This window comes from Microtus ochrogaster, assembly GCF_000317375.1.
Source record: "Microtus ochrogaster isolate Prairie Vole_2 chromosome 14 unlocalized genomic scaffold, MicOch1.0 chr14_random_2, whole genome shotgun sequence".
Classification (NCBI taxonomy): domain Eukaryota; kingdom Metazoa; phylum Chordata; class Mammalia; order Rodentia; family Cricetidae; genus Microtus; species Microtus ochrogaster.
The window spans coordinates 6,075,633-6,094,439 of NW_004949097.1; the positions used below are offsets into that span (position 1 = coordinate 6,075,633).

Sequence of the window (18,807 nt, forward strand, 5' to 3'; positions counted from 1 at the left end):
CAGAGAACTCAGGTTCAGTTCCCAGCACCCACAAAGCAACTCACAATGTTATTCAACTCCAGTTCCAGGGATCTAGCATGTTCTACTGGCTGCAGCCATTGCAACATACGATGTACATATGTACAAGCAGTCAAACTTCACATAAGTAAAATAAGTAAATTCTTAAAATAAGTATTCCTAATAAATGGCTATAGGAAAAAAGACCAATTTCCTCCTCCTCCTCAAAAAGCATGTCTGGAGGCCAATAAAAAGTATTCACAGTATATATGCAAATTTAATATGGAAATATGCAAATAAAATTTCACCCATAAATAAAAGTTATTTACATGCTTGCTTTGATTTAACATCTGTGGAAATTGAAGTTCTACATGTTACAACATCTTAACTACATTAGTTATCCAAAGTATGTCTCAAAACATTAGTCGTATGGCATACAGACACACCCCTAAATTCTTCTACCTCTTTTTTTCAGTAAGTATTCTTGAAAAACCTGTATTCTTGCATATTCTTCATTGTAATGGCAAGGGCTGACCACACGAGGGCAACAAATTCAACCGTCTCTCTCATCACCCCACCCCTTGTAATTTCCTGTGTTTTACCCAATTTTATATAGCTAAACTTTAGTTTTCTCTGTTTCAAAAGGAAAAACAATATCAGTGTCACAGTTTTTGCCATAGCCACCCTGGTGACCCTAATGTAACGTCCTACCTCTTTAGCATTTCTGCGCTGTTTCTAACAGCACGCTCCCAAACTCTTGCTGTGTAATCCTGAACTTGCTCTTTCCACGTCACCTTGCTTCTATTCAGCCTACCCACAGAACTAGACAACGTAAAAATAAATTCGCCTTTGACGTACAGCAATATCTAGGACTTCCTTCTAATGTTTTCTGTCAGGAACACAGGCTGTTTTAAAAATAGAGTGTATGAGCTCAGAGCACTTAAAACCCAGGTTATAAGAGTGCTCCAACAACGAAACGTGTCGCCCCCGTGTGGTCAACAGTGCCATTGCACTGAAGATGGGACACTAAGCCCTTGTACATAGAGTTTGCGTGATGCACACCTGTTTGTGTATGTGTATTCAGGTATGTGAGTCTGTGCATAGGGACCATAAGACTGATGTTTTAACGTAGACACTCTTGTCAATTTGAAGAAAAATAAATTGCCAATTAATAACTTCTAGGACCTATATTACTGATAGCTGTAATGTATTTGTCACCATTAGTGTCTCTAATATACCTCAGAAATAGGACACAGTAAAGAAAAAAATGGAATCATAAGTGTCTTCTATCAGGTGTCACACTGCCATGGCTTGGTGTGCACACAGAAGAAGAAAAGATGAAGATGACGATGAAAGATGAGATGAAGAGACGGAGGCTCAAGAGGATAGTACAAAGGGAAGGAGAGGGAGATGGGGAAAAAGAAGAGAAAAGTAGAAAAAATTGGTGTCAAAAGCCAGCCTCCTTATTAGGAGAAATTGCTGTTTGACCTGGGTGGTACCCAGATGTTTTCCCAGCATCCTGGGCGTTTATCCTCATCCAAAGCTCAGCTTACTGTTTCACCTGGAAAGAGAGCTCACACAGTTAAGGAAAGTATGGAAGTTATTTAAAACCAAGCTTAAAAATGACAAATAGAGGGTATCAAAGAGGAGAGTGAAATGACAGCAGGAAGCTATTTTTATCTGCTCCTCATTCCTATTCACTCCATAAATATTAATATAGTTTTCTGTCTACAGAGTGAAGATGACCACAGTCTGTTTCATCTGAATCAGCTCCTAGAATTTACACATATTTGGAAAATATCCAGGTAAGATGTTCTATCTCTCACCAAATTCTCAAATGCCAGATCCAATATCTTTTCCGTTGGTTGTCACTTTTGCACTTGACTAGGTATCTCCCTTTGGCAAACCCCACTAATAATTATCTAGTCTTCACAGCTACTCAGATGTACTCGAGGAACGATAGGACTCTCATTTTGAAATATCTTTGCTGTTGGTTATTACACTCCAAAGATTTCTTTTTCTTATTCATTTTGTGAATTTGGGTATTCGTGGAACTCAGCTCATTGTAAAACTCAATTTCCACACCTTGAAAGTCACCATCAGCTGCTTAAAATTCCTCTGGACTTCCCTGATATAATTGGTATGTCATAAATAGAGGAGTGTGAATTCAAACTGGAAAACTCAACTGACAGAAAAACGGGCACCTCATAATTGATCCTCACACCTAAAAGTATGCCTGTGTTGCTTAGAATAGATGCATCAGAAAGTAAAAACAGAAGATTCCAGGGTGTACTTTCTCTGGAATTAAATAACTATTCTGAGCAGAACCAGGAAGAAGCTGGGATGTAGGAGGTGTAACTCGTGTGTGTGTGTGTGTGTGTGTGTGTGTGTGTGTGTGTGTGTGTGTGTGTAAGGGGGGGCGGGCATAAGTCTGACGCAAAGCCTTCTGTAAAGATAGTCAGATTGCCTTGTGCTGTCTTGATGACACTCAGCATTTTCTGAAGCTAGTATTTATTTTGCAAGCATTTTCTTACCTAAATCTCCTCACAGTGCTGTGGCGACCCATCTCATTTGCTTCAGAATCAAGGAAATGGAGGCTCTAAGAGGTCATATAAATCCCCAGGCTCCTAAGTCACTATTAGAGTGAGTGCTGAACTCAGGTGCAGTGGAATCTCCAAGGGCTGCATCTTTGCATTAAATCATTGTGTTCTTATATTGACTTTCCCCCAGAACCACTCCCAAAACATCCAGGCTCATTCTGTACCATCATAAAGTGGTTAGGGCAGAAAAGAAGTTCCAACAACATCTAATCCAATTTTTTTCTTCGCAAGAACCACATACGGGTTACTGGCAATATTAACTAAGGCAGCAGCTTCATTTTTACAAGCTAAATCTATCCATGGAAAACACCGAAGAGGGAAATTGGAAGTAAGGTAGAAAGATAGCTAACTAACTAACAAGTTATTATACAAATGGCAAAATGGGAAATTCCTGGGAAAGGAAGTGTTACTTCCAACTGGTTTGTTTGAAGATTGTGACTTGGGCCTGGTTCTTGGGACACAGAATGAAGAAGCAAGGCTGTGAGAAAATGATCCCAAAGCTGACACCCTCCTGTTCTTGTCTGACACTTGCCCTTACCCATCCTGTGGTCTTGACTGCAGTGCATAGATTTCCAAAGGGTTAAATCAGAGTAAAAATAATCCTACTCTAACAGCCTAGGTTCAGATTAAACTTCTCAACCTTTAGCTTTATCCCGAGAGTGTGAGACAACAATCTGAGTAGGCTGGAGGAGATACCACAACCCGGTATGTCTCCTCCTTTGTTATAGGAACATAAACAGTGAAGTTAAAAACAAAAAAACACCAACAAAACAAAACTATCACATAGATACAGAGCTACAGACATGAGCAGAACCGGGTCGAGCCTTCAATGAATGCTTCTATTTCTTTCCAATCCATCTTTCCGCAGTGTAACCTGGTGCGGGTTCCTACTTTGTCTCGTGATGGCCACTGCATGAACAACACAGAGCCAACCCATTGATGACTAGAATAAAGATGGGATTTCCTTTCAGTCCTCTACCTTTTATGATTCATCTATTTCTAACAAGTTGAGGAAGTTATTGACTAACAATATTTCCAGTTAGTTTTTTTTCCTCTAAGATATATGCATGTATTTACAAACAAAGTGAAAGAATAGGTGTGCCACTGGAGGTGCTTCTAGCACTGGGAGCAGATTTTATGTAAAAACACACTACTCTTTTCTTACCAGTCCACTGGATTGTATAGACTTCATGTGTTTTGTCTTATAAATGACAGCTAAGTGACAATGTGATAATGCGTGAGAAGGAAGCTACTATAAAATATATTAATGGGTTTTCCATGTAGGTCTTTGTCTTTATAACTCATTGTTCAATTCCATTCAGGTATACTCAGAACAAATAAGGAGATAAAGTTAATAACGTTTTAGAAAGTGCTCTGAACAGCAAAGCTGGCAAGAACCCCTGCTCAAATCACATACATCCCACCTAAACATAGATAAGGCTGAAGCAGGAAGAGAGCTTGGAAAAGATATATGCAATAATCTGTTGCCTAGGACAAGCCCATCCATCATAAATACCTGTCCAGTGATTTTTAAGCCTACGTACTTAGTATTTCCCAGTACTAAAATTTACCATTATCTGCTTATGAATTGCATCTGAGTTTTGTAGAGCAAACTGTTTCTCCTCCGGTCTTACATCAACACAGAAGTCCCTGTGACCCTAAAGGATGTGAACAGTTTGCCCTACTAACAAGAAAGAGTTCAGTTTTGTAGTAGACATCTTCTGTTTGTCCTGTGACTCAGTGTTGACAAGATCTACGTGGAGGTGGTGTCACAAGGAAAATACATGGAGGGCTCAGAACCCACCGAAGACTCCCCAGCTACCATCAGATGCTAATTATCACTGATATTTGTGATCAACCAACTCTAAATTAAGGCCTTGTAATCCACCTCTGAGGTTCATCATGGCATGAGGGACTCAAGAGTGCATGTTGATACTCATAAGACTTACAGGAGTCAGGAGTGAGCTGATTCAAAAGAACAAGATAAGAAGCAGAGACCCCCAGCTCTCTGTAGGCATATCCCTCTCCCAGAAGTCTCCTATGGCCAGCTATTTGCAAACACTGAGTCTTTAGACTTCCAAGGACCTTTGTTATATACACTTGACAGATGGTGTTACTGGCTGTATTTGTTGTTGTGTTAGCTACTGTCATTAAATACCATGACACAGACAACTTAAGAAAGGGCAGGTTCTCCTGTAATGGCCAAAATTTGAGGCTAAAATAATTATGACAGAGATGTTAAGGTGACAGGAGACTGATGTAGCTGAATACATGCCTTCCTGTGGTCAGGAAGAAGAGAAAGGTGAATACCGGTCTAGGACCCAAGGCTAAGAAACGATGATGCCACCATTTTCAGGGTAGATCAGATCATCCCACTTTGATTAATCTAATCAAGATAAGGCCTCACAGTCAAGGCCAGAGGCAGAGGCTAATCTAATATTAATAATTCCTCAGGGGCGTGTCTCAAGGTGAATTTCTTAGTTGATTCCAGAACCTGTCAAGTTAACTATTAACAAGATCACATAGGCCTTTAGTAACTAGTCTTTAACTGCCAGAGGTTGAGGAAAGACATACTAATCTTGCCAGATGTTTTCCACAACCAGCTCCTACATCACAGAGACTAGCATCTTGGGAGATCATGAAAGAGTTTATTTCAGCTAAGGTTAAGGTTACAGCTCATTATGGAGTCACAGCTGTGGGAGCTTGAGCAGAGGATCACATTGTCTGCACAGTAAAAGCAGAGAGGAAGGATGTAGGTGCTAACACTCAGCATCTTAGATGGTCCAGAATCCCTCTTCTCGGAGAATGGACACACCCACAGTTGGTCATTCTATCTATCTCAGTTAAACCTAAATCAAATTATGCCCATGAGACTTTTTATTCCCAAAGTGTGTTTATATCCTGTCGAGTTGAAAATTAACACCAACAATCACACAATCTCACCTCAGGAAGTATGAGCTATGCACCTTGTGGGAATGATGGGCTTGTGAAAAATGTTTGCAATTTTAAATATGGTTTAAAGGATAATAGATTAAGTGTGATAGAATTGGGAAAGTTCAAACAAGAACTCTCTGGTTTAGTTCTGAAAATCTATGAAAATAAATTGTGAGGTAAAATTTTGAGTAATATCAAATAATATTTATGTTGTGCCTAGTAGAGAATCTTGGAAAAATTAGAACTCATGATAAATGCCTGTGCTAAAGATGTGACATTAGACTTGATCAGGGGAGGGGAGGAAAATGAAAGGTGGTGGCACGGAGGAGGCAGAAATCTTTAATTAATTAATAAGTTAATTAATTAAAAAATAAATTTCCATACAAATTTAATTAAATTTTTGTTTTTATCTTTGTAGACAATGCCTTTCCACGGTAGTAAAGAAATACAGCTTCCATGTCAAAGAGCTGCTGGAAAATCAGGTATTGGCTTCCATAGCTTTAGCCAGCTAGTCAATGAACATTTATTAAGCATCTTCTATGTTTTTTTTTTAAAAAAAATCTTTGCAAGTTTTTAAAGAAATTCAGATGGATAGAGCAGAGCCCACATTTCAAGATGATCTGCGCACTATGGGAATATAGAGTAATATACAGTAAAATGCTGTAGCTGCTACCAACATGCCACACAGGGCATGCAAAAACAAAAAGGACAATGAATATCACACATTTCAACTGTTTGTTGCAACATCAGCATGTGTTTCTTGGTCAGAGGTGAATGATGGAAAATAGGGAAAATGTTCCACAGAGTAAAAATAGAAACAGAACCAGTGAACAGAGGAACAACTTGTTGGGTTGGGAAACTATATTAAGCCTTAGGCAACTTCAACCATGTTCAAGGTGAGGAGCTGACAAGAGTTATGTGGATACTTGAATCTTATATAACCAACCTTATGACTTTTGATTTATCAGCTGATGACAGAGGCCATTGTTCATAGCTGTACAGTGACTGATAGGCGATTAGGGAGGCATCCCATTAGGCCAGCGTAATAACGAAGGCCTGGTCCAGCATCATACTTCAGGATAGAGATGAGGTGAAATGTGAAATTTGCATGATTAGGTGGAAGACTCGGGAAGCCTAAAATAACTGCGGATTTCCTGGATGCAGCTGAATGCAGGGAGAGATCAATTCCAGAAAATAACGACGAGAGGAAAGGATGGCTCAGCAGGAGAGAGTGATGGAGTCAGTCAGAGGCTACTAAAATCTGAGCACCTGCTGGGCCTCCGGGTTGTGATCTCCATTAGGCACATCAAATCTGAGAGCTGCTTTTAGGGAAAAGCTGGTGTTTCAAAAGAAAGACATCACACAGCCTCCCACAAGGCCCAGTAAATCAGAATCCAACTTTGAGAAGATGCTCCTTCTTTTGTCATGAATCAGCAGGATCAACAGGTCCGTGAAAAGGTGACTCTCTCAGGCTACTGATGATTCCCAGCAGGAATGAAGATGGTCTTGATGTGGATGCAGAACTTATATATGAACGTGAATTCTATACAAATAATTAGCAATATGGGGATGGCAGTACAATTTTACACCTAATCTTCCTTCCTGAAGTCTAGTATTCTCTCTATTGGAATTCTTTCTTAGGCCTGTCTTGAACTTGAAATGTAAAGATATGGAGCATCAGTGGAAGAACATGACACTTATTTTTAAATTTTCTATTTGCTTTTCTCTCATACAATACATTCTGACTGCAGCCTCCTCTCTCTCTTTCCCTCCCTTCAATTCCCTCCCCACCTCTCCTCTCCCCAGATCCACTGCTCCTGTGTTTTCCTTCAGAAAAACAGCAGGCTTCCCAGGGGTATCAACCTAATTTGGCATAATAAGATGCAATAAGATTAAACACAAACCCTCATCTCAAGGCTAGAGGAGGCAATCCAGCAGGAGAAAAGGAGTCCCAAGAGCAGGCAGAAGAGTCAGAGACACCCCCACTCATTCAGTTATTTTATAAAATGGTCATAAGTGAGTCCTGGGAGACATCTCAGTAGATCAAGTGTTTGTCATTGCAAATATGAACACCTGAGTTTGGATCCCCAGCATTCAGGCTAAAAGCCGGATACGGTAGCACACATCTGTAACTCCAGATCTGGGGAGGCAGAGACAAGGTGATCCTGAAAGCTCACTGGCCAGGCCGTTCAGTTAACGCAGTGAGCTCCAGGTTCTTCAAGAGACCTTGTCTCAAAAAGTACAGTACAAACTTAGGAAGACTCCCAAGCATCAACTTCTGCCTTCACAGGCACACACATGTATCCATTTTCTCTCTTTCCCTCTCCCCTCTCTTTCTCCCTTCCCCCCTCACACACACACACACACACACACACACACACACACACACACACACACACATATACGTGAGCATATATACATGTATATACATATATATGCTCACATACACAAAGTTTTATAAGTTGTTCTCTTTTAAACTTGATTTCTTCAATCTCATAATAATCTTTCTAAGGTAGAATTTGCAATTTGTCAGGGCCTAAGGAACATCAAACTTCAGTCATCTATGCAGAGACAATCCTACTCGTTAGCGAGCTAATGAAGAGCTGAGTCATCTTAGCTGAACATCTCTGTGCTGCTAGAGTATTGTAGGCACCTCCATTCCACACACACATGCTCAGACTTCGGAGGATCTATAACATTTCTGGCTTCCCAAATTTAGAAGCTTGATGGCATTGCTCAAATAGGAAACCATCCACGTGTTCACTTTGAAGGAAACCACTGGCTACTGTTAATTTTTCCAATATAACTAAAATATTGTCAAAACATCAAAGAAACACTGTCTTCACATTGTCACTAGCAGATCACAGCCATCACTTGCCAATGGATTAAGTTATAAATAGGCCTCGGTGCCTGCCTGTAGGTTTCCAGATAAACGCAATCCAAAACAAAGAGCTTTCTTTTAGATTTAATTTGTAAAGCTGTATGTCTTTCTGGGTATATGCACTTGAGCGTAGATGTTCTTGGAGGATAGAAAAGGGCATCTGACTCTCTAGTGCTGTGTTCCAAGTGGTTGTGAGTCACCTGACATGGATATTGAAAACTTCACTTGGGTCCCCTGTACCGGTACACATTCTTAACCTCTGAGCCATCTCCGCAGACTCATCAAAAGCTTCTGAGATGGGTTTCTGAAGGGGAGTATCCAGATCAATGTGTGGGGGGCAGACAGCAACATTGCCAGTTCTAAGTGCTGCACCTGCTTATTGACGAGTGAGTTAAGCAGCGTTCTATGGAGACCTCGGTGTCACACCACCTGCTTCCTTGACAAATAACATGTCATTCATGTCCCACACAGCATCAGTTTGAAAAATAAGGTTTCTCCAACCTCTTACAAACTTAGGTTATTATGTATGGTTTGAAAACAACACAACAAACCCCCAGTTAGACAAATGTCATGAATATTTCTGAATAATGTGGCTAATTTAAACTGATAGATATGTTTGTTCCCTGAAGTAATTATTTCAGCATATTTTAGATTAAGAGACCCGGCTTGTGCCTTAGGTGACTCATTGTGCAGATAGGTTACATGGAAACTTTCCACTGGAAACTTTCCTCCTCAGTTCCACTCTGTGGATATTTTGATTTTTTTTTAGAAATATAATTTTGAATCCATTCTATATCTTTTATTTATCTTTAAAATTTGAGAGAAATGAAAACTAAAGCGTTTCCCCCAAGGATATTACTGAATGCTTACTTGATGTCAATAATAGACCGTTTTGCTCACTAGATAATGAGATGTGGTAAGTGGCCTTTGCTGTAGGAAGTCTTACAGCTAGTGGTTACCCGCCCATTGGGGCATGGCCTCTTATACTATATATACTGATGTAGAGCATGCGTCCGGCCTCTTTTCCAAGGTTGCATGATTTGTTTTCTGATCTCCGTTCAAACAAAGGAGTCTGATTTGTGAGTCTACCCCTAAATAAATAACCATCTATTTCTCAATTCTGAGCTAGTGTGGGATTTGTTTTAAGCGGCCATCACAGGCCTTCCCTTAACTGGATGAGGACCTGGGTTGAGATTGGGCACATTTACACACATAATTCCTAGGGTGGAGTCTATTCATCTCAACACACTATAAAGTCATATCTTTCCCTAGCTAAAAGAATTGACTTGTGGTTCAAAGTTACTTCTTACTGGGACATTTCAATACTTTGCTAAGTTTTGACTGAAATGTCAGTCAGAACTTTTAGAGATAAGTAATCCCAATGATCAATAAGAGAATCTAATTGCAGAGCACATTGCTAAGACTGCATGAGATCAACTCATGCTTTGAAATGTGGTTTGACTCCATGCAATGTCTACATGGTCTAGGAGGGCCTAACAGCCCTCTTCCCTGGTCTTTCCACTATCTGGCCCATGATCCACAGACTGTATCAAGGCAATGATCAAAAGAATAATTCATCTTTTATATTCACTTAAATGGCTCAGGAGAAATAAGTATATGCAACTCACACATGCTCTGCCTCTAAAACTATTAACCACCCAGAGAGGAAGAAAATTCAAAAATCTAAGGCAAAGTATTAGTACAGGATACAAGAACACATGTTATAATTTTTTAGAAGTGAAACCCTCTTAGTCACATCAAATAAACCAGTAGATGTTCAGAATGTCCAATTTCAAACCTAATTTAAGCATAGTTACAGTCAGGTCTGAATTCAGAAACAGAACTTTCTGTCAACTCCAACACTATAAAGGGATTTTACCTAGCCTTCCTAGTTCATAATCCTCATTGCTAGAGTAGAGAAAATAAAATATAATACAGGGATATCTTTAAAGATGAGTGAGAAGGATCTGCGTAATATGTTTCTCTAAGGGCAGTGACTGGAGGAACATCCAGAGAAGGACAAGTCAGGTGTTATCGTCATTGTACTGCTCTCGCAGCCACCATTTGAGAGGAGGATAATAGAGAATCCAGGACAGAGTCGTCAAACAAGTTTCTAATCACACTCAGAAAAAATAAAAGGCTCAGGAAAGGAATAAAATAAAATCATAAGAAGAAAATAAAAAGAAAAAATTGAGCAGAACTTGAGGACCACTGAAGAGATCCGAAAAACAGAAGCTAGGCAGGAAAAAAATCAGGTCATAGGAAATAGCAATTACGGAAATGAAGCTTTCCTTAGCAGAAATGTAAGCCAGAAGGATATGACTAAATGTCAGAACTATTATGTAAAGAATACTCACCCTTAGACTGAAGAAACACACACACACACACACACACACACACACACACACACACACCACAGTAGCTCAGAACTGAGAAAAATAGACCATTATTTATTTAGGGGTAGACTCACAAATCAGAATTCTCTGCTGAAATGGAGAATAGAAACCGAATCCTGCATCTGGAAGAGGCTGGATGCATTCTGTACATCTGCATAAATAGTATAAGAGGCCTCGCCCAGTGGGAGGGTCGCTACTGGCTGTAGGATTTCCTACAGCAAAAGAAGTCTCAGTCTCTGTCCTTGAAGTGGAAGAGAGTGCACAGCCAAGGATCTGGGACGCTAGCGAGAGCAACATCACCAGAGAACTTTCTGGAAAAAAAGCAAACACGACTGTCTACACTCTCTGGAGTTTAGCAGCTTGTTATGTATCATGGGAAGAACATGTAGTAATGTATATACAGAACACAGACTACTTATATGATGGACACTGCCTAAGGACCATGTACTGCTGGCATCATAAGCCCTGTCTGGGTCCTTTCGTCTTCTTCAGAAGACATGCCCTTTGTACCCACAAGATGGCTCAACCTGTCACTTGTAAAAACCCCTGCCATCAAGTCTGACAGCCTGAGGTGGATCCTGGCAACCCAATGGTGAAAGGAGAGAACCTATGATACCCATCCTGTGCTCAGGCCTTCACATTCTTGCAATGGAACATACCACCACCACCACACACTACATACACCAATGAAGTTAATACTTTTTAAAAGATTTTAAAGAAGTGTCCTTTGGTGGAAAGTGTTTGTTTTTTTTCTCTTTGTCATCACTAAGCTATGAATTCATTAGTAATGACAGATCTCTGTGTTCTTTTATTTCTTTGTATATTAATGAAATCAAAGCTTATATATACATTATTGTGCATATTATATGTTATATATATCCTATAATATTCATCTTGCTCCATGTGGTGGTTCTATGTTCATTTTTAAGTGTTGAATAGTATACCATTAGAAAAATGGACCTCAGATTATGTCCTATACTGTTGGCAGACATTACCAATAATTTTTCTAGGATATAAATTTAGGATTATTCATGCATAGCTAAGTTTATTTATATTTCACAACATAGGAGAGATCCTCTTTTAAACCAATGTGTGATAGACTCCAACTTGATGTATATGTTATGATGTTCAGTATTAATTTTATTTACTAACAAAGTCATGATTATTTACTTTTGAATGAATTTAATAATCATCTTCAATATTTTATAACATACATGTTGTAAGCCACCTGTTGTAGGTGCTGGGCACCAAACTCAGATATTTTGCAAAAGCAGTGGGTGTCTTAACCATAGAGCTGTCTCTACAGCTCTTCAGTTTATGCTTCAAACTAAGTTTACATTTTATATTTTATGATTTTTCTTTCTTTTTTTTCTTTTTTTTATAAATTTATTTATTTATTAAGGATTTCTGCCTCCTCCCCACCACTGCCTCCCATTTCCCTCCCCCTCCCCCAATCAAGTCCCCCTCCCTCCTCAGCCCAAAGAGTGATCAGGGTTCCCTGACCTGTGGGAAGTCCAAGGAGTACCCACCTCTATCCAGGTCTAATAAGGTGAGTATCCAAACTGCCTAGGCTCCCACAAAGCCAGTACGTGCAATAGGATCAAAAACCCACTGCCATTGTTCTTGAGTTCTCAGTATTCCTCATTGTCCGCTATGTTCAGCTAGTCCGGTTTTATCCCATGCTTTTTCAGACCCAGGCCAGCTGGCCTTGGTGAGTTCCCGATAGAACATCCCCATTGTCTCAGTGTGTGGGTTATGTTTATGCTTCAAACTAAGTTTACAATTTTATATTTTATGATTTTTATACTATTATCTGAAGATTGGCTTCCACAGATTTGCAAACTTTTGCTCAGTTTTTCCTAGGATTATTTACAGCTTTCTGCCTTTTAATTCTATGTTCCATTTCAAATTGCTCTTTTTGTGTTTAAAGTGGTAATCCTTGAATTTTTAATTTTTTTGACATTTTTATACTTGCACACAATGAATTTGATTTTTTTCCAGGCCCTATTAGCTTCTCTCATCCCTTCTCTCTTTCACACCTAACCCCATTTCTCCTTCCCCTCATATTTTTATGTCTTGTCCTTTGTTCTGATTTGGTTTGTGGGTGTGTGAGACCAACTGTGATTAGTACAGATCACCTGCATAGGCATGGATGACGGGTTAGTAACTGAAGTGCAGCAAATTATTAGTGACTATACCACTGAAGGAAATGAACCCTATTCCTCCCCTAGCACATTCAACTTCCCATCGTTCCTCTGTGAGGGGTGGTACTTCAGAACACACAGTTTCCCAGTGCTTCTTTATATTTTACATGCATAGCAAGTTGTTCATTTATTTAAAATAGTTTAATTCCTTGATTGCAAGAGCTTAGCATAATTTTCAAGAACTGCTAGCCATGTGGTTGCAGATCAGGTTCTAAAAGCCTGTCCTACTCTGTGTTTATTTTATTTCATTTTATGTGCACAAGTGTTTTGCATACATGGATGTGCATCACATAGTACATTTTATCTGTGGAAGACAGAAGGGGGCTTCAGAGCTCCTGGAACTGGAGATGGTTGTGAGCCACATGTGGGTGCTGGGAACCACGCCCAGGTCCTCTGGAAGAACAGTCAGTGCTCTTTCCTGCCGAGACACCTCTCCAGCAAGGCTTTATATCAGGTGAGTCAAGTACAGTCTCACGCAGTCTTTGTACCTGAGCTTCAGATCTAGGCTCTGTCCTTCCTAGGCACAGCAGGTAAATCCCTCCTGTGTCTAGACATAGTCTTCTGCAGTAGAGGGTCTTGCCATCAGTGTCTGACTTGGAGCTGACATTCAGTAAGATCCTGGAATCAAGGCTGGGCTTCTCCTGTGCAGTGGTTTAACTTCAAATCTTCTTTCATTAACAGACAGCAGTCACATGTGCTCTATCTATTTCTTGTTTGTTTTCTACTTCCTAAAAGCAAAGCCTGGTACCTGCACCCAAGAGACAACTGGTTTCTGCCCTTGCATCCAGGAATCAAGGGATTTTAATCTTATGAAATAAGTCCACAGTGGTGGACAGGACTTTGTGCCTGCTCCCGGACATCCCTGATCACCCACACAGCTATTCTGCATGGATCTTCAGTTCCAAATGGCATGATAACTCAAGCCTAGCCACGGAGAATTTTTTTAAATGCCCCTCCTGTCTTCTGATCCACTCGAATGGTGGTTGCCCCCTCTACTACTATATCAAAGCTTAAACATTTGGTGAGACCATGTCTACTGTTAGTCTTTGTGATTATGATCACCCGGTTACCTTGAGATCTCACATCTCTATAGAGGTTTTAACAATTTACAACTTTGTATGTAATGCGGCAGCTGCTTTCACTGTTCACAATGGGCCTAATATTCTGCATTTCATGCCAAAGTTCTTCTTCAGAGAAAATATTCATCTCTTCAAAGAAAAAATTCATGGCAGAAAAAATATGGAAAGGAAAGTATCCTAAACTCTCAGTGTGTCTCTGAATTCATGAATGGATTTTGATCCTTTCAGGCAGCATGTTTAAACAGACAGGCGTTCGGGTTTCTGTGAAGGCTGGAATTGGGTAAAGGGTTGACTGTATAACTGTTTAGATACTGTCCGCCCTTGTCTCTGTCTCCACTACAGAAGCCTGAGCTTGTTGGCTTTCTTTCACTTGAGTGATGCTCTGTTCTCTTTTCCAGGAGGATATGGAGGAGAAGCATTTGTCAGCCGTGTTTTCCAGTGCTCACAATCCTATCCAGGTGTGTATGTTTATTGTCTAAAGCATCAGAATGGTGAGCCCGTGAGGCCTGTGACACATCAAATATCTCTGAAGAAAAATCCAGAACATGTCTTACAGACACAGTTTGTGGTTTTACTAACTCAAAGGATCAAAGTCAGGAGGACTTTAACCCAGCCAAAACTCCTGTGGATTGCAGAACTCCTCTGTCAACTTCCCCAATGTTTTTGTGCCTGTAAGTGGAAGAGTTCAATCCTCCTGGGGCTACCTACTCAATTCTTAAGCCATTACTTTTGAGAAAGCTCTCTTATCATATTGATCCAAAATTCACTTTCCTTTATATGTGAATATAGGACTTTCATAGGATTTGACTATCTAAAAAATTTTATCCCTAACCACTTTGCTTGTGTATGTGTGTACACATATGCATATATGTGCATGTATTTATGTGCATGTATATACATGTGTTTGTGTGCACACATATATGTCTATAAATATGTGCATGAGTGTACTGTGTGTACATGTGTGTATATATACACATCCATCAGATACTATACCCCCTATCTCCCCCCACACATAAACACATACGTTTGAGTATGGTTGGAAAGTGTGTCCACACAGATGTTTTGGGTCTGCTTCTGCTTGAGTTTACAATAGTAATAACCTCTGAAATAGTTGCTTTTTACTAACTGTAACTGGCAATTCAGCAAGAGACATCTGAAGGCAAAAGGGTTAGTTGTGTTTCATGGTTTGAGAGGCTACTCACCACTCTAGTAGCAGGCATGGCAGCAACCAACTCCTGATAGTGTGGGGTAATTGACCAGAACCTTCCATCTCTCCTCATAGCCTAAAACATAAAGAAGGGACTTGGGATGAAGGAAGGGCTAACCTGTAACCTGTAAGCCCTGCCACCAAGCACTTCTAGCAGACAAGCCCCAGCTCCTAAAGGCTTTATGACCTCTCCCAAGAGCCCCACCAGTTAGAGGACTAGGTCTACAAGCACACAAGCCTCCATGGGCCCTTTCACATCCAAACCACATTGACCTACGATCATTCTTAAAACAGAATCCATATAAGCAATATAGATTAATATCTTCAGATTTGTATAACAAGAGATGTCACCATCAATTTCTCAGATAAAAGCTGTGGCCAGGAAGCAGCATTCTTAGAAGGTCTCTCTCCGACTCGTCTTCTTTTGCCCTTCACAGGTCATTAGCCAACCGGTGTCCTCTGTTCATGTCTGGGTCTTAGCTTCAAATCATTCCTTCCCCCATTCCATCCAAATATCTGAGGTTTCATCTATCAGTACCTGTCCGAACGAGAGTCAGAAACGTTAAGTCCTCATGTCAGAACCTGCATTCAGACTGACAGTTTCCTCGGGCCACTGAAGGACCAGTGTTTGACCAGAAGCTCAGACAGGAAGATGCCTCTAGCTGTCTGTCATCTGGAGAACTAATCGATCAGGATTATGAGCTAAGCTGCCCATCCACTCTCATCTGAGCACATAGGGTGTGTGTGCGTGTGTGTAGAATATTTGTGTTTCTTCATCTGACAGTTGCAAGAGCTAGGACCTTGTTCTACTTTGCTTGGGTAGCTCCTGATGTGTCTTAAAAAATACCTGAATCGAATGGCACTCCTAAAAAAATCTTGTGGTGTCTGAAACTCTGCTGAGCTTAAAGAGCTCCCCCAGTGTACATGTGTGTGCATGTGAATGCACTTGTATATGTGTGTTTGATATGAGTTATGTGAGGTCACTCTCATCTGTGTAGTAACCTGTGGAGGCCAGAAGTCAACACAGGGCATCTCCTTTAAAGACATACTCCACAACTGTTACAGAGTAAACTAGCTTCCACATTCCCAGAGACCCAAGACCACTCGGAATTTTCATTTTGATTGGTAATATTTATGCATCTTTTAGAATATACATCAGTTGGCTCTTCCGAGTGTACGGATGAGAAAGCACCACTCAGCTAACCTTATGGAATTTTACTCCTCACCTCATTAGTTATCTGTGCAGAATATATCAGGTCTGATTTCATTTACAAGCCTCAACATATGTGAAAGGCTCAAGATGAACATTAGGATGTTATCATTTGTGAATGTCTTAATTGTTTCTCTCCTTTAATCTTGAGAACAGCCTTCTAGTCAATTACAATTGTTCCTACTGTAGAGAAGACATTGTCTAGACATATGGACATTAATACTCAATGATGATTATGGGTAGAACATGAAGCCTTATCCTAGAGCTGTCCTGACCTCAGTGACTGTGTTGACATTTTATTAACATGAGAGTGATCTTCTATGGGGCAATCCGGTTTGTCAAGTCCAATCATAGCCACGTGATACTACAAATTGCAACCAAGGGTTGATGATGTGCACAGAATATGCAACCTTAGCTCTCTGGCTATTAGAGGAGTACATGTCTTTTGGTTTATTTTATCAACTAAATTGGATTCTGGTACCCACATCATTCTCAATATGTCCACTTGTGATGAGTCACAGTCATGAAGCAGCTGACTCTCCCCTCCCCCAGGAATTACTCATCGATATTTCTTCTCCATGCTAAAATGAACAGCTGTATATTTTTAATCTGTGAAACACTAAGAGCAAATCTTAACTAAACATCAACCTCTTATATTTGCTCATTAGTGGGGTTAGTTGATGTCCATGGAATGCCTAATTTTCCCCTGTGGTAGTTATTAATTATGTGCCCCAATTTTCTTTCCAGTGCTTTAAATCATACTAGGAAAACATTCAGAAGGGATTTTCTTTTCCACTAAAAAGAAGAAATCGTGTCCTATTAGTATAAAAACTTATAAACGTAAAATTTAATTAATGTTCTGTTAAGAAAATATTCCAGAATAAGCAGGTTTAAGCATTTTTATGCTGCAAGTCTTTATCTTCATCTCACTTACCTTCCTATTTCATCCCCCCCTCCTCTATCTCATCCTTTCTTTTATCTCACATTTTATTTAAATGTTAAATCAGATTTAAGTCAGCAAAGCAGTTATGTGAAGTGGAGACTGTTTCAGGCTATTCATTTACATTGTGTGAAGATGTGTCACTGTGATTGGTTAAATAAAGAGATGCATGGCCAATGGCTAGGTAAAAAGAGGCTAAGCACAACTTCTAGGGACAGAGAGGCCTTAGGGAAAAAGAAAGAGAGGCTCCCCAGCCTGACACAGAGGAAGCAGGACACGCAAGAAGAGAGGTATAAACCATGAGTCATGTGACAGCACTTAGATGAAATGAAATGGGTTGATTTAAGTTATAAGAGCTAGTTGGAAACAAAACTAAGCTAAGGACAAGCTTTCACAATTAATAATAAGTTTCCATGTCTTTATTCGGGAGCTGGTGGTACAGAGAAAGACTCATTACCTATGGCGTCCAACATGGGGGCTCGAATATCCAAACATAGAACCTGAGAAAGCTAAGAAAATTCCTGACAAGGAGCCAGATGAAGCTTCTTAGTCTTGCAGTCTGCAGGCTGGTGATTAGCATACAGAAGCATGGAACCAGCCACCAGTGCCATGTCCTGACTTGAGCCACACGATGGCAGCTGGCACAGCAGTTAAAGATTTGTCTCAAGCGGTCAGATGGCTCTTCGGGCTGATGGGGGAGAGGGACTTGATCGGGGGGCGGCGGGGTGGTGGGGGGTGGTGGCGGGGAGGAGGCAGAAATCCTCAATAAATAAATAAATTAAAAAAATAAAAAAATAAAAAAAAGAAAAATTAGTGAATGAACTAAAAAAAAAAAAAAAAGAATGTTGAAGATTATTACAGTAAAGCCAGGTCCAGACACTTAAAACCGCTAAAAAGGTACAGTATATTGAAAAATGGACTTAGATGCTGAAGAAAGAAAAGAAAATGAGTATAGTTGTGAAAAATAAAAACCACCTTCCATTCTACTCCATCTTCATGAGAAAGAGGTCAACTGAAGATGAATTTTAATAAACTATGATATCTGATCTTGTCATCTGCAGACACATGTGAACAATATTATTGAAGAAGTTAAAAATATATGCCGTGTTCTGGGCTTTGTTGAAACCAAGCAGGTTTCAGATGCAGTGAAAAATCTAAATGTACTTCAGAAGAGACAACCGCAGGTAAATATATTCAATTGGTACAGTATAATTAAACCTGCATGCAACAATCAATTAAAGACAATGAAATGTTTTTACTCCTGGAAATTATGCCTGTGTGCACATCTGTGTGTGTATGTGCACACACAGTACAAGTCAATTATTCGTGGATACGGGCAGCTCAATTATGTTACACCAA

At 40.0% G+C, this 18,807-nt stretch overlaps 1 protein-coding gene across 1 annotated transcript in view; it reads left to right on the top strand.

Moving 5' to 3' along the window:
* Pik3c2g (phosphatidylinositol-4-phosphate 3-kinase catalytic subunit type 2 gamma) overlaps nucleotides 1-18,807 on the top strand; it is a 361,584-nt gene that overhangs the window by 62,988 nt on the left and 279,789 nt on the right. The window contains exons 7-10 of the mRNA XM_005364544.1: nucleotides 1,732-1,802; nucleotides 5,950-6,013; nucleotides 14,490-14,549; nucleotides 18,510-18,632. Of these exons, the coding sequence (XP_005364601.1) occupies nucleotides 1,732-1,802; nucleotides 5,950-6,013; nucleotides 14,490-14,549; nucleotides 18,510-18,632 (318 nt within the window). The remainder of the gene's footprint in view (nucleotides 1-1,731; nucleotides 1,803-5,949; nucleotides 6,014-14,489; nucleotides 14,550-18,509; nucleotides 18,633-18,807) is intronic.